Below are 26,414 nucleotides of genomic sequence, written 5' to 3' on the forward strand. Positions count from 1 at the left end.
GGATGCTACTACCCCTCCACTTTGTGTCAGGCTGCCACCATTTGTAGTGTTTGTTGTCTTTGGATTCCTGGTGGGCCATGGGTGTTTGGGATCTACTTAGTTTTGTCTCTCTTTGCAGGTTGTGCATTTGCCCAGTTCATGACTCAAGAAGCGGCTCAGAAATGCCTCGAAGCTGCCTCTTCAGAGACCGAGGTAAGGAAGACATTTCCTTTACTCTGTAACTTAGGCAGTAGTGGCTCCCAGGGGCAACATCTGATGTTTACACAAAGTCTTATTATTATTATTGCCAACGATATAATAATAATAAAGCTAACACTTGTTGAGCACGTAGTGTGTGTTAGGCACTGAGCTTTACATGCATTACTTTATTTAATCCTCACATCAGCCCTGTAGGTGTATATAAGGTAAGTACAATCATTATTCTTACTTTACAGATGAGGAAACAGGTATAATAATCTATTTATGGTTCACTCTCTGTGTGTCAGTCTCTATCCTAGACTGATGACATACGTGAAACACTGGGACAAGAAGGGATTAAGGCCATCTGTGAAGTGGAGTAAATGTTTGAGAGAGAAAGTGTGGGTGACGGAGAATTTTCTGTGATTTCTATAACCAAGTATAAATTGTTTTGAGATAAGTTACTCTGTATTGCCATTGTCTCTTAAATTCTCCTGAGTAAAGTTAATACTACCATTTCATTAGCTTTCTTTAGAATGCTAAAAATTTGCCAGTTTACAGATCATTTTCCTCAATTTGGGCCTACTTTGGGACTAATCAGCTCCCTTAAAACAAACGAACATGTGGCCTTTGCACAGCTGTGCTAAATACTGTTAGGCTGGGGCTTCCCTGGTGGCGCAGTGGTTGAGAATCTGCCTGCCGATGTAGGGCACACGGTTTCGTGCCCCGGTCCGGGAAGATCCCACATGCTGCGGAGCGGCTGGGCCCGTGAGCCGTGGCCGCTGAGCCTGCGCGTCCGGAGCCTGTGCTCCGCAACGGGAGAGGCCGCAACAGTGAGACGCCTGCGTAACGCAAAATAAATAAATAAATACTGTTAGGCTCAGTGATCTATTTGCAACCAGCTGGGCTAAAACATCCTGGGGGTTGGGTTCCACAGTATAATTGGTGTTTGCTGTTTTCCCTTTCTTTGGTGTTCCTTGTCAGGTGCTTAGTTTCTACTCATCATGAATTTTAAGAGAGGTTGCAATCTGTTACAGAGTGGTGGGCTTAAACTGGATGGCCGGCAGCTTAAGGTTGACTTGGCAGTGACCCGTGATGAGGCTGCAAAGCTCCGGACAAAGAAGGTGAAGAAGCCGACTGGGACCCGGAACCTCTATCTGGCCCGAGAAGGCTGTGAGTGGTGGCAGGGAGATGGGAACCAGGCTTCTGAGTAGCTGGCCCCTTGCTGTGACAGTGACCTGGCAATAGTATGTTTGGTGCATGTTTCAAATTAAAAACTCTATGTCCTCTTTAACAGTGATATATTGTTAATCCACTTTAGTAGATGTGGCTTTCTGTTAGGAAGGCTTCACCCAGTTCATGGATTAACGAGTCCCGTTCTCCTTTCTGCCTGCTTGCCTTTAGACCTTTTCATCAGAGGATTAGCAGGGCAAAGAGGGAGGAAAAACTCAAATTACCTTTGCCTTTTGTCATCATTCCTGATAGGTTTTCTGAAGAAGTTGAAAATTATGACGAAAATTACTCTTTTGGATTACTCATAGATTTTAAATATGCACTGAGTACCTTTCCCTAATGTCAGAAAGATAATCAGGAATTAGCTTTAATTAAGACCAAAGAGAATCCTTTCCTCTAGGTCACACAGTATTGCCACCTGCTGCACAGCTGCACAGCCTGGACTAGCAAATGGGAGACCATTAGCCTTTGAGACTAGGCCCTGTGTTACGATGTAGCTGTTTTCTAGGTTGGCTTATCTCACTGCTTAGTAATGGCTCCCAAATACATGCACATTGAAATTCCAAGGACAGGTTATAGGTAGAGCATTTTTGCATTCTAGATGCCTAAAATGTACTTACTTCCAGAACTTCCTCTAGGCCTTTCCATCTGACTTTGGGCATGTACATGAAACTCTTTGAGGGAAAGGAAGAAGAGGAACAAAATCACAAAATGTTCAGAGTTTTAGTCCTTGAGAGCAGCTCATAGACAAGAGCTTAGCCCTGTAGCCTATTTCTGGACCTACCCAGATGCCACTGTGTCCTGGCCAGCATAGTCCTCTGGGCCCTGTACAGAGAGCTTGCATCATTCAAATCACATTCCTCTTATTGCTCAGGGAAAATTCCCTTGCTGATGTCTTGGCCTTTTTCCCTCTTTCTGCAGTGATTCGTGCTGGGACGAAGGCTGCAGAGGGTGTGAGTGCTGCTGATATGGCCAAAAGAGAACGAGTGAGTAGATTAGGCACCAGTCTTCATGTTCTGCATGACTTAATAAAATCCATAAATAATAATAATGGAATGCTAGAGATGCTCATCAAGGAGCCAAGCAAGTATCGGTCACAGGTGGTGCTTACACTGTTGTTAGAAAACAAGCACACAGGTGAAACAGCAACTAACCCAGCATTATACATAATATCATGTCAGTATCATATGCCATTATAAGAACTGGGTCTTATTCTTTATTTTCCTAATGCTCAGCAGTAAACGTTTGCCACATAGTATGCTTCTGGATCATGGAGTAGATACCTAGAGGCTCGGGCTGTATATAATTAGGTGTCAGTATAAATGCAGAATAACATAAGAAAGGAAGGTCAGGGTGGCTAGAGTTAGTAGGGAAGGAGGTGTAGATGTGGGTCTTGGAAGGGAGAGTTAAGATGTCTGTTTTGACGGGGGGAGGGTGGTGTCTCCAGTAGGAAAACTCTGTGTTATGGGATTTCCACTGATAACTGATGCTATTGAGTTCCTTTGCTGCTCAGCAATATTTGTTCCGGTAATTTTTACTTTTGTCCATACAGCTTACTTTCAAAAAGCTAAGCCAGCCTAGAATGGTAAAGATGCATGATCATTAACAGAATGAACTATGGAACCTGAAAGTGCAGAAGATGACGGACAGAGATGAGAATATAGTGACAGCAAGAGGCAGCATGTCTTTTCTCTGTACAGTTTCTAGACTAGTGTTCTCAACTTTTTTTGGTAGTGAACATCTGGAAATCATGGTTATTTGGGGGGCATTGTATGCCCTTTTCTGATCACAATGTGATAGTGACACATTTAATTCTCCCCTAGAGTGAGTTTTTCTAGCAAAAAGCTCACTAGATTATACACATTGTAATTCACAGCAGGCACCGTTTTTCCTAGGAGAAAAATTAGACTGTTCAATTTAAGCGTGATAACCTCTTCAAGTAGCCCTTTTAATATTCATTTCCAGGGTATTTGTTTATTTTGTGATTTGTTAGTACCTTTACCAAACAAGAAGCAGCAGGAATGAGACTTGATAAAAGAAAAAGTTTAATTTAAAACTTTTTTCTACTGAGCTAACTTTAACAAACAAATCAGGAGAAGAATGTTATCCTTTCACTTTAGAGACAGGTTGCCATGGGACCAGTGCTTTCTTTGTGTAGCATAGTTGAGGCTCTAGACGCAGTTTGTTTCTGTGGCCATTGACGTTTCTTTGCCTCAAGGTGGCAGAGTTGAGACGAGACAATAGTCTGTCAAGAATTCTTAAATAAATTCCATTTCCTTTTGGAAGGACTAAGTAATTAGTTTGAGTTGATGGGTAGGTAAGGGCTTGGCATAGATGTTAACTACAGTATTATTTTTTATTTGCTCTGGGCCGGATTTGAGCTTGTTTTTTTATGTGTATTACCTCATTGCAGCCTCACATCAGTACTGAAAGATTGGTCTTATATTTTGATCTACAGTTCTACTCTGTAGGTGAAATTATTGAGGCTTAAACAATTTTATGTAGCTTCTCCAGTTAGAGATGGATTTCTAATTCAGTCTGACCCCAGAGCCCATGATCTTATCACCTCTCCACCATCATCTTGCTTCCTTGACCCTTTCTTTCCCTGTGTTGAGTATCATAAGGCTGCAGGGTGGGTGGTTTCCCTCCTTTTTTCTAGATGTGTGGTTATTGGATAGGCGTCATGATTCTTTCCTGTTGGAGAATTATGAGCCTGTATTTTTAAACGGTGGATTGTGTTGTTCACAATTTATCGTTCTTTCAGTTTGAGCTGCTGAAGCATCAGAAACTCAAGGACCAGAATATCTTTGTCTCCCGGACCAGGCTGTGCCTGCACAATCTCCCAAAGGCCGTGGATGACAAACAGCTCAGAAGGCTGCTGCTGAATGCCGCTAGAGGGGAGAAGGGGGCGCGCGTCAAGGAGGTGAGAGTTGGCCCTGCCCACTCAGAACTTAGGTACTCATCCTGGGGTCAGATCGAGTATTTCGTTCAGGCTGTTGCGCTGGCAGATTGACACATTTTCTTTTGGACACACTGTCAGCAGACGAGGCTGAGTTTGGTGATTTTTATGGTTTTTGGGGGTTGAAATTTTTTTTTTTAACCTCTTCTAAGAACTACCTTTCACATCGGACCAAATTGCAGCAGAATGTGAGGAAGTCTCTGCCCTCATGAATTAATTTAGCAAGCATTTATTGAATACCTGCTGTGTCCTCAGCATTATACCAGGTGCTGTAAGGTTAATTTTCTTGCAGAGAAAATAACCTGTGTGCTTTGCTCTTTAGAAGGGCATTTCACTACCATTTAGGCTCTTACCCTGTAGTAAGAGTCCTCAGTGCCCTGTGGAGAGCATAGGGAGCCACCCGGGTCTTCGACAGTTGTGTTAGACAAACTCTGGATTCACACCAAGACTTGGTTAGGCTCTATGTGCGTACAGAAACCTCTCCTCTGCTCCCACAACACCCCTGCGTACCTCTGTCATAGTACTGACTTCTGCATGTCCTGTGACGGTCTGCCGGTCATTCCTCCCCACCAGGCTGAGCTCTTAGAGAGCAGGCGTTATCTCATTGTGCCCAGTTCTTGACATAATACCTGGCACATCGTCATCTCTTGATTAGTGTTTATTGAATAAGTAACCTAGCCAATATTATGAATCTGCTTTTTTCTGATTCATCACCATAAACTATTTTCCTACTCCTGGAAATCCTCTTCAAAATGTAAGGTATTGGTATTCAGGGAATTCCAGGAGAGAATATGAACATGTCAGCACGTAGCCACCACCGCACTTGGTAAAACTTGGTAAAACTTGGTAACTGTTCAACTGTTACTGGCATAGGGGTGAGTTGTGTAATTTCTCATTAACATCCACAATACTTAGTAAGAGTCTGTACATTTAACACCTGCCATCATTTAGAGAAATGTATGTGTGTTTTACAATATTTGCATTATATTGAATTTTCTCTTTAATTCTTTCATATGTGTAAATATTGTGTCTCAGTAAGATAGTAAGCCTTTTGAGGATAGCAGCCTCAGTTTATGCTTTTATTGATTATCCTACAGTACATGGCACAGTTCTAGGCACAGAGTAGATACTGGACACACACCAAATGCAGCATCCATGTGTACCCAATACCTAGACTTCTCTGTTACATGACAACTACAGCTTCCAGGAGTAAAAGCACGTAAACAATCAGTTTTCCCAAAATATCCTACTGTTTCTTGGTGCCCCAGGATGCCTATTACAGCTTAAGGATTTAGGGAAAAATCATGCCAGAGAGGATCTGAGCTCTGAGCAATGACAGCTGAAGTTCCTTCCTGTATTTCTGAGGCTATATGTTGGGCAGGATCTTCCCCATACCTGAATTGTCTTTCTTATCTAAAGCCATCAGGCCCTTATCCTTCCCTTCTTCGGTAATTTCCTTTCTGAGTGGTTTCTTCAGTGAGGAGATCCACAGACGGCTTTTTAGCCTCAGTGCTAACTTACACAACCTCAAGTACCATGTACCTCTCAGCTTGTGTGTATTGTCGTGTCAACAGTTAGCTATTATAATTTTTCCTTGGGAAGTTTATTTTATTTACATGCTTATTTGAAGGTCTGTGTTGATGTCTGTAAGCTCTTAGAAAGCAAGAAAACATCTGTTTAACTCGTTTTGTGCTCTCCGTAGGTGTATTCTAATAAAACAGACATTCATAAGTGCTACTCCAGTAAAACTCTTGTGATGGTGATATATATATGAAAACTGTTCCAGTAACCTGATTTCTTGTTGAAGCTGTTAAGGATCTTTATCCTGTAATTACTGATTCTTTTTCTTGTTCTACTTGTAGTGTCGGGTAATGCGAGGCCTTAAAGGAGCTCATGGGAAAATTAACGGCCAGTCCTTGGGCTATGCCTTTGCAGAGTTCCAGGAGCACGAGCATGCCCTGGCAGCCCTACGCCACATCAACAACAATCCAGAAATCTTCGGGCCTCAGAAGGTGAGCCTCGTCCTTTTGGGGGGAACGTGTTCCTCTGAGGGCCATTTGCGGAAAACCCTCTGACGTTTGTATGGTGGGTAAGAGTGGCAAGGCGTTGGAGGAGTGATCAGTGATTCAGGTGATAAGATGATTAGAAGGAACACTTAACTGGACAGACTGCTTGCAGAACTGGCCCCTTGCATTTAAGTAGAGTGAAGGGAGCAGCATCCCCTGACTTGCAAGAAAGAGGGTAGCGGTGGGACGATAGCTCTTTGCATGCAGAGATTAAGAAATCTAATGAATGACTTTCTGTCCCCTTCTGCCACAGAGACCAATAGTGGAGTTCTCTTTGGAAGATCGAAGGAAACTTAAAATAAAGGAAATGAGGATCCAGCGCAGCCTGGTACAGAACTGAAATGTTTTTTCTGTCTTTGTTTTTTAAATTGTAGTAGTATACACATAAACTTTACTATTTTTAAGTGTACAGTTCAGTTAAAACAATTTTTTTTTCGGGCCATATTTAAACTCCTGTTTTGTTCAGTTTCTGGTTCTGCTCCCTTAAAGTAGGTCTCTTCCTCGTTAGGTTCTTTGTTACCCTTTACTCTTAGTTCCCTAGAACTCTGCAGGCCATCTCTCCTCTGCTGGCCTGGCTTGTGATAGCTCCACAGAACGGGGAGGAAGGAGAGAGGAGAATCAGACTGATGTTATTACCAATCAGTAGTGCTTGTACTGCAGTGTTTGGTGATGGTACGTGTCAAAATTAATAGCCGAGGTTAAGTTTTACATTACCTGTAGATTTCAGCTATCTCTTCCGTAATTCTGTTTTCTTCTTAGATGGCTCCAGAAGTGTGATGCCTGATAGTTTTAGAACTGTTTTTAATCTAGTGTAGTATAGAGGAAAGAACAGGGACTTTGGGAACAAGAATATTCACGTTCAAACTCAGGCTCTGCCCCTTTCTGAGTTCCTTGGCAAGTTATTACCTCTCTCAGCTTCAGTTTCTAGTTTGTAAAAATAGGATTAACATCATCTATGTTACATGGTTGATGAGGATTAAATGAGGTAACGCGTGTAAGTTATCTCAGTTACTACACAGTCAGCACACAGTCAGTACTCATTCTCTTACCCATCTTGCCGCAGGACATAGAAGGCCAGGTTATTTTTGACACCATAACTCTTACAGATCTCACTGATATTATACCTTAACTTGCGTATATACCAAACATTTGCAGTGCTTTGGTGTCTTTATGGTGTATATCATGAGCATGACTTTTATAAATTTACTTATTTATTTAATTTTGCTGCGTTGGGTCTTCGTTGCTGCACACGGGCTTTCTCTAGTTGTGCCGAGCAGGGGCTACTCTTCGTTGCGGTGCGCGGGCTTCTCATTGCAGTGGCTTCTTATGTTGCGGAGCACAGGCTCTAGGTGCGTGGGCTTCAGTAGTTGTGGCACGTGGTCTCAGTGGTTGTGGCTCGCGGGCTCTAGAGTGCAGGCTCAGTAGTTGTGGCGCACGGGCTTAGTTGGTCCGCGGCATGTGGGATCTTCCCGGACCAGGGCTTGAACCCGTGTCCCCTGCATTGGCAGGCAGATTCTTAACCACTGCGCCACCAGGGAAGCCCTGAGCATGACTTTCAGAGGAGCAGTATCAGTGGTTAATACGATGGCCCTGGGTTGGAAAAACCTGAGTTCTGGTTATTATTCAAGGCAGCTTTATTATTGTAGTTACAGAATTATTTACTGCCTAAGTCAGAGGTGATTCTGTAGCTACTGGCTTAAAAAATTCAGGTGGCCTTATTTGTTGCCTACACTTATGTACATACTGATCTTTCTGTGTAAAAGTGTTCCTCTCCCCTGACTCAAGGATACTTCTACTCAGTTTCCATACTCATATTCCACAAGTAGCATTTCCCCACCTCTCTCAAAAGAGATAAGACTTTATTACTTGTATTTCATGAAGTTCCTTAAAGATGTTTTGTTTTTTACTTTGTGGATGTCTGTTTTCTCCACTGGGCTGTGAGTGCTAAAAGGTAGACACTTCATTCTGTCCATCTGTACCCTTACCACTTAGAGACTGGCACATAAGAGGCATGTAATAGACCTTTGTGTCAGTGTGCCTATCTAGATTTCTGAGGTGAAAAGGACAAAATAACATTATCGTTACTATATTAATTTCACATGAATCTTCTTTTTCTTCCCCCACTTCAGTGCAAAATAAACCTGTAACATACTTTATGTCTTCCTTCTCATGTCATCTTTTCCTTATCTTCATTTATCTTTTCTCTAATGTTTTTCCTTTCTCTATATGGATTCGAGTTTCTGACCTGTCATTTCCCCTCCCTTAATTCATTTAGTATTTCTTGCAAGGCAGGTCTACCAGTGATAAATTTCTTTAAAGTTTTTTTTTTTTTGGCCTCACTGTGTGTATTGTGGGGTCCTAGTTCCCCAATGAGGACTCGAACCCGGGCCCCTGGCAGTGAGAGCACTGAGTTCTAACCATGGACTGCCAGGGAATTCCCAGATTTCTTTAATTTTTGTTTGTCTGAGAAAGTTTTTGTTTTTCCTTCACTTTTGAAGGATAATTACACGGGTAAAGAATTCTAAGTTGGTGATTTTTTTTCCCCCAAACTTTAAATATTTCATTCTATTCTCTTCTTGCTTATATGGTTTCTGAAGGGAAATCCAATGTAATCTTAACTTTGTTCCTCTGTAGGTAATGTATTTTCCCTACCTCTGGCTTCTTTCAAGATTTTTCTCTTTGATTTTCTGCTGTTTGATATGATATGCCTAGGTATGCTTTTTTCTTTTTCTTTTTTTAAAATATCCTGTTTGGTTTTTGGCTGAGCTTCCTGGAGCTGTGGTTTAGTGTCTGTCCTTAAGTTTGGAAATCCTTAGCTCTTATTACTTCAAATATTTCTCTTCTTTCTTCTCATTCCCATTATACATTTGTTACACCTTTGGTAGTTGTCCCATGCTACTGGCCTATTTTCTACTGGCTTTTGCGTTTTGGACGTATCTGTACTTTCCCCTATTTCTGCATGTGGAAAGGGAAATGGTTGTTTTGTGTCCCCCACCCAGTAACCATCTGTTACTATTTCAGGGCCTGTGAACTACTTGCATTCACTTTCCTATAGTCTCTAAATATTTGGGGGAAGAATTCCCCTTCTCTCACCAGCTCATTCCTCTTCTGAGTATTTCCAGCAAATAAACCTCACCCAGTAACTAAATGGCATTCTCTTGTCTTATACAGCAAAAAGTGAAGTCCAGGACGGCAACTGGTGAGCAGCCCCAGCAAGAACGACCAGAGCTTGGAAAAAAACAGCAACAGAAAACAGCTCAGAACCACATGCATCAACAAAGCAGGGCCCCCATGGTGCAGAAGGAGAAGGCAGGACCTGTCCCGTGGACAGGGTTCCAGACCAAGGCCGAAGTGGAGCACGTGGAGCTGTCTAATGGGAAGAAGAGAAGACAGGTCCTGGTGCTCCCCTCACACCGAGGCCCCAAAATTAGGTGAGATGCAGGATGGCGGCTCAGAGCGTTTGTTTTGCTTCGCCCTTTTTCCTCTTTGTGGCTTTGTTTGGATGAAAGGGGTGCTTAGCGTGCGCCAGTCCCGCCTGAAGTGTCTCTACACCAGCAGAGTCACTCTTGGACCAAATGGAGGCCGGAACAGGACTGGTAGAGGGGCCTCAGAGGAGCCTTCCAGTGCGGGCTTTCATGCGATTTTTCTCTTCTGAAGAGCTTCCTCCTGTCCTGATGGTGGTCTCTGTCAGCTGAGGCTCATCTACTTGAGGTTTCTGTTTGGGACAACAGATTAGTGCTGTCAACAGAAGTCGATCTTGACAAAATTTTTGTTAAGTATACGACGGTTTTTGAGATTCCCTTGAGGTTTTAAGCTAAAACAAAAAGACAAGTATACAGATGTTGAGCCATAGGACATTCTGTTGCAGTATCCCTTTTTAGCATATTTCTCATGGGCTTAGAAAGAGCCAGTGTAAGAAAAGGCATTTTATCTTTTGGGTTGAGAAAAATCTCAGGGGTCCCAATTAGAGGAGGAACTCAGGGTGACACTTGACCATATTGTTTCAGGTTACGGGACAAAGGCAAAATGAAGCCTCTCCCTCCCAAGAAGCCAAACCCCCAGATAAACCACCGGAAGCAAGAGAAGCAGAAATTATCTTCCAAGCAGGTAAGTTCTGTAGGCCCTGAGGCTTTGGCATGGCACAGCTCTGCCGGGGTCGGCAGCCGCTTTTGCCGGGATTAGTTGTGCAAAAGGAAAGGGCTTCTAGATTGCACTTATGTACAGGATTGCAGCTTTTTAGAGGATGTGGAGGTACACGGTCCTAAAAGTGGGGAGAGTAATAAAACGAACCCCATGTATTGGTTACTCTGCTTCAACAATTATCTTGTTTTACCTACCCTCCACCCCACCCCACCCTGTGAATATATTAAAGCGAATTCTACTTTACTTGTAAATGTGCCTCATGTGGAAATGAGGTATGTTGCTCAGAAAAATATCTCAGAGTTCATCTCGAGCTGATCAGGCCTTAAACACACATATACACAAACACCTATTATGCCATCATCACATCTAATGAAATTAATAAGAAGCTCTTAATAGCTAATATGTAACCCATATTAAAACGTTCCCAGCTGCCTCAAAAATACGTTTTTTAAGTTGGTTAGTATGAATCAGGTTCCAAACAAAGTCCACATGTTATACTCGGAATTTTTTTTTTGGCCATGCCCTGCAGCTTGTGGGATCTTAGTTCCCCGACCAGGTATTGAACCTGGGCCACGGCAATGAAAGCATAGAGTCCTAACCACTGGACCGCCAGGGAATTCCTTATACTTCATTTTTAGATCTTTTAAATCTTTTTTTTTCCCGCTGTAATATCCAGTCTTCCTTACATCCACCCCCGCTTTTTTCCATGCAGTTAATTTGTTGGATAAGCCAGGTCCTTAGCCTTAGAATGTATTGCATTTTGAATTTAGTTGCTTTCTTCCTTGTGCTGTCATTTAACTTGTTCCTCTAACACCCCATGTTGCCTACAAACTAGTTGTTAGATCTAGAGGCTAGATTAGATTCAAGTTCAGTTTTCTTGGCAAGAGTATTTCATAGGTGGTGCTGTGTGCTTTCTGTTGCATTGCACCATAAGGTGCATAGTGTCTGGTTGCCCCATTTTTAGTGATGCTGTGATTCATCAGTAAGTTTAGGAATTGTCTACCTTATCCCTCCATTTGTAAAGTCCCCCATCAGCCTCCCACCTAAGGGTCTTAGCACCCACTGATGATTGCTATCTAGATCCGTATTTCAATACGAGTTGCAGAATGGTAATTTTCTAATTTTATCAACGCTTTTGTGTTTTTTAAGAAAAATTCTAGAAAAAAAGAATCTTCCCTCGTCAACTGTTTGGTTCCCATGAAATATCATTTGTGTAGGAAAGGCAGGGTAAATGCTTGATTTTGTTTTTTTCCTTTTATCGGTTTCCAGAATAATGAGTTGTTGCCCTACCAACCTCCTCTGATGACCAGTAAGATTTTTTTTAGAATTGTGAATTCCTGAGGTTTTATGTACTTGATATGTTTCAGTCAGATGCAGTCATTATTCTTGTCCCATCTGAGGCCAGGATAAGCCCCTTCAGGTTGACTCCTGCCTCAGTCCTTCTGACATGACGCTGTCTTTGATGGTGTCCTTACTTTCTAGTACAACTAGATGTCCCAACTTATCTATTTCTTCGTCAACCCTGGCATTAGCTTCCAAGGAGCCCTAGTTCTTAATAGAAAGTGGTGGTCCTGCATTCTTGATCATTTGAAGTCAAATTTTTCTTTTTTTCCTTGCCTAGTTCCTTCCTTTAAAGGGTACAAGAGCATTAGCTTCTCATCCTACTCAAGAAATCTGTGTCTCTGGGAAGCCTCTGACCCATCAGACTATCTTATAGAGCTCTCTTTGAAACCCTGTAATTCTTGGTGAGGGAAAGGGTAACAAGCAAGACCGTCCAGACTTGAGGCTGACTCATCTTGGAGGAGATTCGTGTGAACATTTGGGAATTGAAGGGGGAGAGGCCTTTGAAACACGGTATTTTAGTGGGGCCCTTCTCTTAGGCACTCCTGGTCTGATCTCTTACCAATGGATGATTCTTGCGGGGTCACTGTCTGGAAGTCCCTCCTGTGGTGGACAAGATCTCTGAACCTACTTTCTCCCTTGGCTGGCCTAAGGGTAAGGTAATACTTAATGCTTGAAACTGATTATCTTATGTTTCCTCACCTTTCATTTGTAGATATCTAGGAAGAAAGCTAAGGGAAACAAGACAGAAATTCGCTTCAACCAGCTGGTTGAACAATATAAGCAGAAGTTATTGGGACCTTCTAAAGGAGCTCCTCTTGCAAAGAGGAGCAAATGGTTTGACAGTTGATGATGGTAGCAGACTGGGTAAGAAGCTGGATTGTGTGCTTCTTGGTAAAGCCTCCCCGCCTCCTCCATGTCATTTACTGAGGGAAGGAAACTCCTTGAGTGCACTGCCACTTTGGGGCACTGCGGCTGGGGCACATCTGAACTTTGGTCCCTCCCTGGTGTGTGGTTAGATAACCACAAAGAGGAGTCTCAGAAAAACATGGTGATGCTTCTTGCATATTTTGTGTGAAGTTGTGTTTATAATTCTTATCCATTTTAATTCTTTGTTGCTCAAATGGAAACAATTATAAAAAGCATTCTTGACTGCTGAATTTTTAAGATGTATATTTTGTTAAGTGTCTTCTCTAAATGAGATACTTTGTGGCTTTTTGAATAACAGACTCTCTTTTCTAATATATGGGAATCCTTTATTATTTATAAACGTTTTTGATATTCCTAACTCTAATTCGGGCATGTAGTCCTACATACTGCAGGAATCGATTAAGAAAGAGCAGAGAAACATGATTTCCAACCTAATCTTTGAGGGTGGGAGAAACTTGGAAAGTAATTGAGGACACGGGGCCTGGCCAGGAGCAACATCTGATAATTGTTTGCCAAATGAGTGGGTAATTGTTGGTAGTTAACTAGAAATCAGTTGGCAGTGGCCACAGACGCTAGCCTGGGTGGTGCTAACCTGCATTTCCTCTCTTCCAGCACCTCCTCCTGAGACTCGAGAGAGGTGGTGGGTGGCGGAGAGAGCAGTGAGCGTGGCCAGAGAAAGAGTTGGAAATACAGCACAAAGCTCTTAATTCCCCAGTCCAGTCTGGTGCCATAATAAGTGATGCTTTCTTCAGAACCATTGCTGACCTAGGGATATGGCTGTTTCATTGCAGTATCTTGGGAAACCAATGAATGCTCAGAAATGCCCTTAACTGGTTTAAAGATGGGTAAAAGAGAGACCATGAAAATACTGAAACCCTTTGGAGAGAACTAAAGGACAGAGGCTGTATCTCCAGAGTTACCTTGAGACAGTGCGACTTGGGGAGTTCGAAATGTTCTGGCAGCAGTTTGGCAACCCATCAACCCTAGGATGGCCTGTACTCTGTGAGGGAGTCAGACACTTTATTAGGTGTAAATAGAAGATCCGCAGCCTGCCTGGCCTCTGATCTGTTTTCCCTTGGCCAGCTGTCTGCTCACCAGACAGTTTTTCCCATAGTGTACAAATATCTATAAATTAACATTTAAAAATAATCTTAACATTTGGGATAGATAAAAATTGGGGTTCATTTCGGATAGCTTTGCCAGATTTTCTTAGATCCAGATTTTTCTTCTGACAGTTATAGCAGCCCAGTATGTTTAAAACATCATTCAACTGCTCGAAAAGTTACTGCACAGTTCTTTTCTTTTTTTTTTGCCTTTATTTTATTTTATTAAATGATGTTTGAATCACTAAATTAAAAAAAATATATTGCTGAACGTTTACAATGACAATTTTGCATTTCTCCATATGCTTTATCGTATAATGATGTCATATGTTTTCTAAATTTCTTAAATCTGTATTTAAGGTACAACTATATAATAAGAATCCCAAGGAAAACAAAACTTAAACCTCAAAATTATTGTTCATCCCATTACTATTTAAGCTGCTAATTTTTGCCCATTAAAACTCCTTTTTTTAACGCATATTTAAAAATCCACATACTAGTATCATTTTCATTTAAAAAGTCACTCTTTAATATATAACTTTTAGCATATGATTATTTGTGAATATAATTTTGCAAAAAAATTATCTTATGTCTGATAGTTTACTTTTTTTTTTTTTTTTTTTTTTTTGTGGTATGCGGGCCTCCCTCTGTTGTGGCCTCTTCCGTTGCGGAGCACAGGCTCCGGACGCGCAGGCTCGGCAGCCATGGCTCACGGGCCCAGCCGCTCTGCGGCATGTGGGATCCTCCCGGACCGGGGCACGAACCCGGTTCCCCTGCATCGGCAGGCGGACGCGCAACCACTGCGCCACCAGGGAAGCCTGATAGTTTACTTTTGAAACTATTTAGAAAGCTTAAAGATGCAAAGGAAAAATAGCAAATCGGATTATATAATCTGCGTACATAAAGGATTTGCATTGAACTAAATCACAGAGGCAGTTTTGGTGAATTCGTATTCAATATTGTCTTCACTTTATTACTCAAGAATATTTCTGAGCTGGATAGTGTGCCAGAACCCCTATCAGTTTTGTCAGTGAAAAGAGACAAGAGAAAATGTAATTCTGCAGGCAATGTAATAAATAAATATATACTTTGAAAGAAAAAGGACAAAGAAAATATAAATTTGGTCTGTCTTCTTACCTATAAAGAAGGTAGGCACAGGAGTAAATTATTTTTTATGTTACATTTATTTCTAAAATTTTATAAGATATGATTTTAAAAGGGGTGTATTTTATGTTTTTTATATTAATTGATACAAACATAGCAAAATACCTATGTGTATAAATTATTTGGCCAGTATCCGCTCACTTCATACCTTTAAGACATGCGGGATCCTCCCGGACCGGGGCGCGAACCCGGTTCCCCTGCATCGGCAGGCGGACGCGCAACCACCGCGCCACCAGGGAAGCCCCAAGATACGGTTTTAAAATGGGTATATTTTATGGTTTTTATATTAATTGATACAAACATAGCCAAATACCTATGTGTATAAATTATTTGGCCAGTATCCGCTCACTTCATACCTTTAAGGAAGAGAATATAAGGTCATTTGCAATAATAATAATTAACTAGTTAATAACATAAAACAAGCTAAAATAATGTTTAAAGAGTGTTGACCTGAAAAAGTGTAAATGATTCTCAGTGTAGGCGTTCCTATGTGGAACAAATTAGCGTGTGATTTACAATACAGTTTAAAAGTACACACACTGCACAGTTCTTTAAAAAAGTAATAAGATGAATCATCCACTTTCTCAACGAGATTGCTTGTATGGTGTCCTCCTCTGGGACACCTCACCATGGGTTATCTGGGCAGCTTCTTAACACTTGCCTCGGGAGTATTAATGCAAGGAGAATCACGCTCATTCTTCACTTCAGAGCCTGATGTTTCATGAAATGGAGTTTTCTGAATTAAACATGAAAGTGGAGTTACAGACCGCTTGGTTAAAAAACAACAACAATAACAAACATTTCATTAACATCCAAGACTGAAGGCCATTGATCAAAACTGTCAAGTTTCAGTAGATTTTCCTCCTTGGTTATACAGCAGCCTGACTCAGAGATACTTATTGTAAATAAAGAGTCTTAAGATTGTGTGCTGGCTGTTTCTTTGCTTTTTTGGTGGGGGTGTGTGGAGGGGGGTAGATGGGAGACTTGGTAGTTTTGAAGACTCTGCTTTGATCCAGGGTGTATAGTCCCTTGCTCTAGACTTGGTCTGCAGCGAGGATTCTGCTTCAGCTGTCTTGAAGTGAGATCTGCAGCTTCCTCTGTTACAAAGTTAGTGCGTGTGAATTCGTTCTTCGAAATACTTCCAAATGTCCTTTGCTATGTTTTTGCCTTGAAAAGAGGTTTTCCAGCTAAAAATTCAGAGCGCAGGACCTCAAGGTTCCAGAGATCCCCTTCTCACCATGTATTTAATCTTCAGTCATCTGAGGAAGCAGGAGGTCAAATATGCCTCTGTGAGTGCTGGCCACCCAGAATCATCAGTCATAGGCCCTCTGGCTGATCCACGTAGCTAGTTCTTTGCTTAATATCCCTCCCACTCACTCTTTGAGAAGTGACTGACAGGCATCTGCCAATTTTGTCATATAAGTGGCAACTCTGCCCACCCAACTTGGAAAGTTCCTGAAACTTCTCCATGGACTGCTCCATCATGGTGGTAGCCACATCATCAGACTGAGGATGCCCAAGATAAGTTTGTATTTCAGTTTGTCTCAGATGTGGCTCAACTGTGCTTTCTCGCTCAGTCCTAACTGGTGCTTAAAGGGCCAGGATGAGGTTGCTTTGTTTCTCTCAGGCAGAGTGAAAATTTCCAGACCTCCCTTTGCCCAAGGTTGACTGATTTAGAAGTTACATGCATGCATTGTCTTATTTTGGTTCTTTCTTTCTTGTCCGGATGTCTTGTCCTTTCCAGGATTAATTGCAGAGTCTGAGACTGCTCATTGATTGGGGTGTTATTCAGTGGTCTAGACGTGGATGAGTTATAGGTACATCTGCAGTTACTTTAGCTTTTGATTCTGAACTGGTGTTTGGCTGCAGACAGGCTTCTGTGCTTATGAAGTAATATAGTGGGAAGAATGTGAAGGACACAGACTGATTGAGCCTGGTAACCAGTTCTGAGAAGGAAACTGCAGAGTCACCAGAATACCTTTTGGACAACCCCCAAATGGGGCATCTTGATAGATGGCAAATCCAGTTTTCCTTAGGCTCGTCCACGCTGCCCAGAGCCTGCTGCCTTTTGTCAGACGAATACTTCACTGCTGCAGGGTCATCCCGGAATCTCCTTCCCCGGCCATTTGATGGAAGGAAAATCCTTTCTGTCCTTGAGGGCAGGGACTATATTTTACACTTTTCTGTGTACCCTGCAATACTTAACAATGATTTACACATAGTAGGAGTTCGTTTAATTCCACTGAACTCACTGGAACGCAAGGCCGTCTGGTCCAGGGAGCTGCGTTTGTGAAGGACAACAGAGTCATTTTCTGAGGTGATGTATGTGAAAGGGCCCCATAATACAAAGTGATAGAATAATAAACTGCTGGTAACAATCCCTTGAGCACACCACCTGTGTTCTTTTTGCTGTGCCTTGTGCACACCAATTTGTCCTCCACTCACGTTCTATCCAGCATTTCTCCCTGGGAACCTCATCCAACCCAGGGCATTGTGGTCCCTCCCTTGGTCCCTGACACTTTCTGGTTGACGTCTACTCACTTGACAGCATATGCGACTGTGGCTTACTTGTCATTTCTTTAGATCTTACTTCCCCAAGTAGATGGAGCCCCGTGATGGCAATCCCAGCCCCAGGGCGTGGCCGATGGTGTCCTTAGTGATTGGCTGTTGAGGATGATGAAGATGAGGGGTGTAGCAGACAGTCACCTGCTGCAGTGAACTCTCCCCAGCCTATCATTTAATGTATTTTCTTTTTTCTTTCTAGTTCAGCCTCGTTCCTCATAGTAGGTGCTCAGTTAATGTCAGTTCCTGTTACTCCTTTTCTTTTCATCATCTTCCCTGCACTACTGTCTGGGCCTCAGTCTACCAGCAACTCCCATCATATATTGCTTAATCTGCCTGTGGCCAGAACCCATCGCATTCCTGTCCCCCTCTACCCGAGGGACTCCCAGCCCTTATGCACAGGGCTGGACGTTAAAGGCTGTGTGTGCAAAAACCCTAGTAAGCGGCTGATTCTCAAGTGTTGCCTTCTCACTCTCAACTTCTCTCCATTTTTCCCTCTCCTCTCTCCTGGCTCTGACACTCCATTGTCTGCGTGCACTTTTCAACCAAAAGATACTCGAATACTGGGCTTTTGATGAGGTTTTCCCTTTGGAAGCTACTGCAGGAAGATGCTTTGTAGTCTAGCACACCTTGGGGAAGACCCTATCATGGCAGTTGGCACTTCAGATGGAGGAGGAGGTCCAGAACATTGTTCCTATACTACTTGCAATGAAAGGATGGGATTTAGATGCACCCTTCTTATAAGATAATGTAATATTTTGATTTACAATAAGAAATATATATATGGTCTTTGTCCCTGTTCCTGGAACAGAGCTCCTAAAGCCCTTGGAATTTCCTGTGCAGAGAGTAATAGAGGTCTCCTTTGTTATGTTAAATAAGGTGACTTTTGGAAAGCCCCTAAGGATGCCGTTGGAGCCAACCCAGTGATTAGAGGGTTGGAATTTATGGCCCTCCCAGCCCCCCACCTCATCTCCCATGCAGGAAAGGGGCTAGAGATTGAGTTCAGTCATCAGTGGCCAATGGTTTAATCAATCACACCTATTTGAGGAAACCTCCGCAAAACCCCGAAAGAACAAGGTTCCGAGAGCTTCCGGGTTGGTGAGCACGTGGAAGGAGATCTGGGGAGAGTAGCTCACTTGGAGAGAACATGGAAGCTCCCTGCCCTTTCTCCATACTTTGCCCTGTGCATCTCTTCCATCTGGCTGTTCCTGAGTTACATCCTTTTATAGTTAACTGGTAGTCTAGTAAGTAAAATGTTCCTCTGGGTTCTGTGAGCTGCTCTAGCAAATTAGGAGGGGGTCACTGGAACCTCTGGTCAGGAGCACAGGTAACAACCTGAACTTGTGGTTGGCTTCTGAATTTGGGGGGTGGGGGTCAGTCATGGGCGACCCAGCCCTTAACCTGTGGAATCTGACACTATCTCCAAGTAGACAGTGTCAGCATTGAGTTGGAATGTAGGACACTCAGTTGGAGAATTGCTTAGTGTGGGGAAAAACACACACATTGGGGCTGGATGCAAAATTGTAATTGGTGTCAGAATTATAGATAATATTCTTTTAAAAGCACCCCAACAAATATCCTTCCTCCAGTAGTGTGGTGGCCATCAGTTGCCAGAGTATGTGAATTTGTCCAGCCCTCATGGCGCTGCCACCAGCTCCGCCGCAGGGCCCTAGGGAGCAAAGTAGGCCTGTGTCTTCAGAGGTCGGTAACTCCACAAATGAAAGGAACAGCAACTTAGAGGCAGAGTGCTCTGGCTCCTTCCAAGCCAGCGGGGTCTGCCGGAAGTCCGAAAGCAACCTCCCTCGTCAGATCAGACCCCAGACCCACCTTATGTGTTACGCAGGTCAGATACCACGATCTCTTTCAGGGACGTGGCAAATTGAGGCCCAGACAAGGAAGATGGCACGGAATGAGGCTGGGATACAAGCCCAGGTCTTTTGACACCTGGGCCAGTGCTCTGTCCTCATCTGATCTCCGCTGCCACCTGGCCTGCCCCCCTCAGGGCCTCTGTTTCCCCCTTTGCACAAAAGACAGTTCCCTGAAGGAGTGTGGGCTTCCTTTGCCCTGCCTGTCACCAGCTCCGCGATGTTGTGGCCTAGAAGAACCCGTGGCTGTCGAGAGAGGCAGAGCCACAGCCATGGCCTCTGGATCAAAATAGCGGAGTGTGGGCAAAGGCAGGGCTGAGGGGCTGCCAATCAACTTCAGCCTGGGATTCCTGGGGCCGTCCACCCCATGGGAAACTGGGAGCCAAGACCCATGGGGGTGAGTAGGGGGAGGGATGGTGGGCTCCTCCATCCCCTCCTGGCTTGAAGCTTTTCTCAGGATGGGAGAGACAGAATGAAGAAAAACATCTCTCCCCTTCTCATTTCCCTTCCTGATCCTTCCCAGGCAGGGTGGCGACAGCCTGGTCATTTGAGAAGTGGATGAAGCTTACCTGAGGGAAGGCGGTCTGGCTGTGACAGGTTTTCAATCCAGTTTTGCAGCATCGTGATCATGGTGCCCCCTTGGGGGCCGCTGGGTTTGGACATTGCTCCTTTCTCATGAAGACTGGCTGGGCAGGGCTTTCCTATCATCTCAGGTGATCTTCACAACAATCCTGGCTTAGAACATGGAGGGGCAATTGTTCCCACCCTAGTGTCACAGCTGATGGAAACGGGATGACACTCCTAGGATTCCTTGGCCGCTGAGCTAGGACCAGGGCAGGGCTCCGACCTGGCCCAGGGCTCTATCTCTGGGGTCTTTTATGGAACTTTTATTTGAAACCGCTTTTTGCCAGGTACACCAAGTGTTTTTGGGGTAAAGAAAGGTTTCTCTTTTTCACATTACGTAAGAAAAGGAAGGACATTTTCATCCTCACGTGGTCTTTGGATGGCAGTGAAACATTTTAAAACGTCTCGTAGAGCGAAACCAGCACCTGCCTCTGAGCAGCAGCTGTGCTGCGGCCGCCCAGTGTTTCTCTGGCCAGTGTTGCTCCCACGGGTCTACAGCGTGGGGCATATCTTTGCAAACCTCTTCAAGGGCCTTTTTAGCAAAAAAGAAATGAGCATTCTCATGGTGGGCCTAGATGCTGCGGGAAAGACCACCATCCTGTACAAACTGAAGCTGGGTGAAATCGTGACCACCATTCCCACTATAGGCGTGAACGTGGGGACTGTGGAATACAAGAACATCAGCTTCACTGTGTGGGCGGCCAGGACAAGATCCGGCCTCTGTGGCGCCACTACTTCCAGAACACACAAGCTCTCATCTTCGTGGTTGACAGCAATGACAGAGAGTGTGTGAATGAGGCCCGAGAGGGGCTTATGAGGATGCTGGCAGAAGACGAGCTCAGGGACGCCATTCTGCTCATGTTTGCTAACAGACAGGACCTCCCCAATGCCATGAATGTAGCCTAGATCACGGGCAAGCTGGGTCTGCACTCTCTGCGCCCCAGGAACTGGTACATTCAGGCCACCTGTGCCACCAGCAGGGATGGGTTCTATGAGGGACTGGACTGGCTGTCCAATCAGCTCCGGAACCAGAAGTGAGTGGTACTCTTCTCTCCTCCCCTCTCACTCCCTCCTTCTACCATCTCTTTACTCTCACGTGGCAAACGTGCCCCTGGGGTGTGAGTGCCAGAAGCTGTCTCCATGGCCAGTCACAGTGTGCTTCACCATGCTGTAAATGTACAGACGCAGCCTGCAACTGGGTTGTTATCTAATGTAAATAGTTTTTGTTTCCAATGAGGCAGTTTCTGGTACTCCTATGCAATATTACTCAGCTTTTTTTATTGTCAAAAGAAAATCGAGGGCTTCCCTGGTGGCGCAGTGGTTGAGAGTCCGCCTGCCGATGAGTTTTTGTTTCCAATGAGGCAGTTTCTGGTACTCCTATGCAATATTACTCAGCTTTTTTTATTGTAAAAAGAAAATCAACCCACTGTTTAGTACTGAGAAGGGATTTTAGGCACACGGGTCATCCAGGAGTCACTGTGTCAGACAAGCCCGATGCTCCTCCCCTGGGCTTTAGATCTGTGTTGAGATCCATTTTGGTGGTTGTTTTTTAACCCAAACTCAGTGCATTTTTAAAAATAGTTACAAATAACAAGATAAGGAGAGCACTTGAACACACAGAAGGGAGAAATGTGCCTAGTGTAGGTTCTGCAGTAATGGCCTGAGTCCGGTCCACCAGTGGTCTGTTTCCTGTTGGGAACGTGAAACGGGATAGAACCAGCCATGATCCATTCTGCATGGTCACAGAGGGTCCCTGTGATATGCTCTGTCTTGAGTCATCCCATACCCCATAGCGACTGTGTTTGTTTCTGTGCTTACATGGCTGCCCAGGAGATGGGCTGGAGGCTGCAGCCACTGCTCTCAGACCCCTTGGAGGAACCCCAGCCTTTTCTGGGGTCAGCATGGGCACTTTGGTTGGGATACTCTGGTTTGAGCGGGAGCCCTGCAGTCCCCTTGCTTGCCTGCTCCGGGCTCTCTGGGGTCTCACCAGCAGGAACGCGGGTGGTCATCCTTGAGCCCCAGCCCCTCGGAGCCCCTGTCTATGTGTGCTTTCACTCCCTCAGACTACAAGGGTCACATTTGCCATCGAAAAGTGATAAGCTCTACTGTTTTCTTTTGTATTTTGATAAACACTGAAGAAGCTGGAGCTGTTAAACTTTAACTTGGGGAAAACCTCAGAACTGGTTTATTTGGTGTCGTGGAACCTCTTACTGCTTTCGATACACAGTTAGTAATCAACTGGTTTGTATACTTGTTTTCAGTTTTCATTTTGACAAACAAGCGCTGTAATTACAGCTATTAGAATAAAATCTCAACTATTAAAAAAAAACTTCTTGTAATCAATAATGCCAAGTTTTTATGAGAAAGTGTTAACTTAAAAATTAAGTCCTTTGCTTGACCAGCTCCTTTCTCCCCTACCCCAGGGCAAAAGACACCAGTCTTCACATATTTTTGTAGTTGTTTTCCTCCCTCTCTCTCTCTCTCTGTTTCCTTGGCTACCAGAAGCCAGATGTACTCATGAACATCAAAATAGGTGAAGAAAGACTTTGAGTGGTGACTACATTTATTTTGTGATTTCTTTGGCAGTAGCCAGGACTCCATACCTTAGTTTTGCATTGGGGTTTGCAAATATCGAAAGTGTGGATTGGCTCTACTCGGTTTTATAACTGTCTTTCCTGGAATTCTGTAGACATCTCCATTCCCCTGGAGGTCAGATAATGGCTATTTATTTTCCATAGTCATGAAAACCTCTGGGGAGAGCCATGGCAATTTGACAAGGACGACTGAAGGAACATCAGGATTGAAGTCACTGCTCAGGAAATCACATATCCTTGCTCCTCTCTGTGGGGACAGCTGCCAGCCGGGCTCTCCTGTCCACAGCCAGCTGTGCACGGGTGCAGCTGGCGAAGGGGAAGGACCCTTTGCCTCCCTTTCTCTCTGCAAGAGGATGGGTGCCCTAAATTCAAATAGAATAGTTCCTAACAGCAGCTGACAATTGCTGAGCACTTAACTCTGTGTGGCAGGCATGCGCTAAGGATTATCCCACTGAGTAAAATGCATATCCCATCCTTATCCCCACGGCCAGAGGCCAGATGAAGAGGACAGAAGGGACTGAAGTCTCTCTCTGTAAGAAGGCTAGAGGTCCCTTTCCCTCTGCCTGCAGACCTTCTGGGACAGGAAGCTCACCACCTGCCCCAAGCACGCCATACATTTCCACACAGCTTGAAACACATGTCCCCACTTGGCTAATTAACTGAGCACCCAGAGCACCTATCCTTCAGTGGTGCCCTTGAAAGTCTATTACTGGGTGTGCCCTCCCGGCTAGGGTGTGAGCTGCAGGAGGGTGAGTGGGACGGGGTGTCTTTCCTTCCGTCTGCCCAGCCCCCAGCCATGCTTGGTAGCAAGCAGGTGCTTAAGAGAATGCATTGAGGGTGATCTCCAGAGGTGGCCCCCAGCAGGACCCCAGTCTTTCCAGGAAGCATGAATGTTCTGGGGCTGGGGTGAGGGTTCTGGGGAGGGTCCACATAGCTCCCAGGGACCTGCTGCTGGGCCTCTGGGTTTTGAGCTCCTTGGTGAGATGTAGGCAATTTAGGGTCTTAACAAGGGACCCATGTTCTTCTTTCCCAGGGAAGCAGTGAAGGATCTGAGCTGCTCCAGGTGGGCGAGTGACAAAAGGGGAAAAGCAAAAGGCCAGGGCTCCTCCCAAGAGATTCCAAGTTCTGGAGGACAGGAAGCATGAGGAAACTCACCCTCTGTCCACCTGCACAGCCCAGTTCCCCGGGATAAAGGCAAAGAGACAAGGGGGTGACCTTGGACAAATCACTCAGACCCTCCAGTCTTCTCTTTTCTCATCTGTAAAGTAGAGGCGATAAAGCAACTTTGTAGAGTTATTAGCACTAGATGAAAGAGCTGTTGGAGGGGAGTGTGGAAATTGATGGTGAGGCTCACAGCATCTGGGACATGCGGGGAGAAGGGTCTCTGGGATGCCTTTTGCCCTCAATGACCTGAATGAATTCACAGGAAACAGGAGAAAGGATGGTTGTCCTAGAAGGGTTTTGCCCACCTTCAGATGACTGGCTAATTTCCACCTCTCTCCTGCCTGGGTTTAGGGAGCCCATCCTGTCCTCAAGAGAGCAGTGACCCCACCTCGGCCTCTGCAGGGAGATCCGACACGTGGGCGAGGCTCTGCTCCCAGGGCAACCTGCCCTCCTCGGAGACTGTCCTCCCCCGCAAACTGCAGGGAGAACAAGTCTGTCTCATCTTGACGTTTTACCTCTGTAAGGAGCTGGCTAATGCCATCTGAGGAGGTCCTTGGGGTTGAGTGCTGTGAGGAGACAGCAAAGAAGGGGCACCCAGGCCACCCTACTTCCTCCTTTGCCTGTGGCAATCATTGCTAACTCATCACTTCACTCCTACCATCCAGCCCAGCCTTGACCTCAGCATCTTTTTCAACAAAAAAGTACAGGCAACCATACAGACAATTGGAGTTGGCATGTGAGGTGAAACCTACTTGACAATTTTGCTCTAAGGGAGCATCCTTCTTTGGCAGAAAGTAGCCCAATATTAATAACTGTCTCTTATTGGGCTCTTGTTTCACTCCAGGCATCATGTCATGTTTCATGAGCATGAGTATCTTCAGTCCTCACAAGGTCAGGAGGCAGATGCTGTTAGTGTGCTTATTTAATGATCTAATGAGGCATGAGGGAGGTCGCACCTTCATTCACTCAGCAAGTATTAATTGATCACCTCTAGGCGTGGCAGAGGGCACTGAACTGAATTGAGTTCCTGCCACCTTGGAGCTCACATTCTATCGACCAAGCCCCAATTTAAAAGATACTGTTCGTGCTTTGTGACCACCTAGAGGGGTGGGATCGGGGGGTGGGGTGGGAGGGAGACGCAAGAGGGAGGAGATATGGGGATGTATGTATATGTACAGCTGATTCACTTTGTTATAAAGCAGAAACTAACACACCATTGTAAAGCAATTATACTCCAATAAATATATTTTTAAAATAATAAAAAAAAATAAAAGGCAGTTTTACAAAAAAAATAGACTAAAAGATACTGTTCCTCTGTCCCTCCTAACCTAGGTCCTCAGACACTGAGTTCCCTTCCCTGGAGGCACCATGTTAGGGTTTCTTTTTTTTTTCTTTTTTGGCCACACCGCTTGGCTTGCATTCCAACCAGGAATTGAACCTGGGCCCTTGGCAGTGAAAGCCGTGTCCTAACCACTGGACCACCAGGGACGTCCCATGTTAGGGTTTCTCGTGGGTCCTTCTAGAGGGACGCTGCACTTACAGGCACCTAGGTATGTACAGTGGAGAATATTGCACTAGGTGTTTTGCACCAGGGGTTTTCCTTTTTATGACATCTCTTGGAGATATTCCATTTTTTTCATGGCTGCATAGCATTTGATTATTTTGGAGCGAAATTCCTTTTCATTCCTCTTCAAGTTTTTTCTTAGCTACTCTTGCATATGTATTTCTTCTGAGTAAACTTTAGTACAACTGTGGCATGTTTAACAAGAAAATGACAAACCTCTTTGGACTTTTGACTGGACTGTGTTTAATCTATAGTTGAACCCTACAGTACATTCACTTTTCCCTCTTAGGAATATGCCATGCCTTTCCGTCTAATTAATTATTTCATGTGTGTTAGAAAAGTTTGTACATTTTTAAGATCTAGTTTTCCTGTTTCCCACACTTGTTGGTAAAGTCAATCCTGGGTATTTGTGTTATTGCTAATTGTTTTTTGACCATGTTCTCCACCCTCCCATCCACCCACCCTCGTTGTATTTTCTAATTGGTTATTGGTAGTGGATGAGGAAGCTATTGAATTTTGCATGCAGTCACTTTATTAAATTCGCCTGTTAGTTCTAATAGCATTTCAATTTATTCTTGTAGGCTCTCTGGAGGCTTTTGCACAGACCAATTCAGATGAATAATTAATTCTCCAGCTGAGTCAATGACCTTCCCTAAATCAGGTCTCTTATAAATTTAGGAGTTTGGCTGAAGGAGAATGCTGTGTAAATGCAGTGTGAATAGGGGTCTTGGAAAGTTCTGGTAGCCTCCAAAAAACTTATAGTCTTTCATTCATAATTTCATCGCTCAGAATCTGTCCTAAAAAAGTGATCAGAACTGTGAACAAAAGAACTTAGGAATCAAGACATGTATTGCAGTGCTTTTTATTTATAACAGTGAACATTGGAGACAGCCTAAATGATTCACATTAGCGGATTGGTTAGGGC

General features: G+C 44.2%; 1 protein-coding gene and 1 pseudogene across 1 annotated transcript in view; both read left to right on the top strand.

Moving 5' to 3' along the window:
* RBM28 (RNA binding motif protein 28) overlaps positions 1-15,052 on the top strand; it is a 29,938-nt gene extending 14,886 nt beyond the window's left edge. The window contains exons 12-19 of the mRNA XM_055084706.1: positions 1,215-1,350; positions 2,332-2,396; positions 4,175-4,333; positions 6,232-6,381; positions 6,689-6,763; positions 9,607-9,866; positions 10,443-10,542; positions 12,635-15,052. Of these exons, the coding sequence (XP_054940681.1) occupies positions 1,215-1,350; positions 2,332-2,396; positions 4,175-4,333; positions 6,232-6,381; positions 6,689-6,763; positions 9,607-9,866; positions 10,443-10,542; positions 12,635-12,769 (1,080 nt within the window). The 3' untranslated portion in view covers positions 12,770-15,052. The remainder of the gene's footprint in view (positions 1-1,214; positions 1,351-2,331; positions 2,397-4,174; positions 4,334-6,231; positions 6,382-6,688; positions 6,764-9,606; positions 9,867-10,442; positions 10,543-12,634) is intronic.
* Positions 15,053-20,546: 5,494 nt separating this feature from the next.
* On the top strand, positions 20,547-21,457 carry LOC102991232 (ADP-ribosylation factor 1-like; annotated as a pseudogene).
* Positions 21,458-26,414: the final 4,957 nt, after the last annotated feature.

The sequence above is a fragment of the Physeter macrocephalus genome, chromosome 5 (assembly GCF_002837175.3).
Source record: "Physeter macrocephalus isolate SW-GA chromosome 5, ASM283717v5, whole genome shotgun sequence".
NCBI lineage: Eukaryota > Metazoa > Chordata > Mammalia > Artiodactyla > Physeteridae > Physeter > Physeter macrocephalus.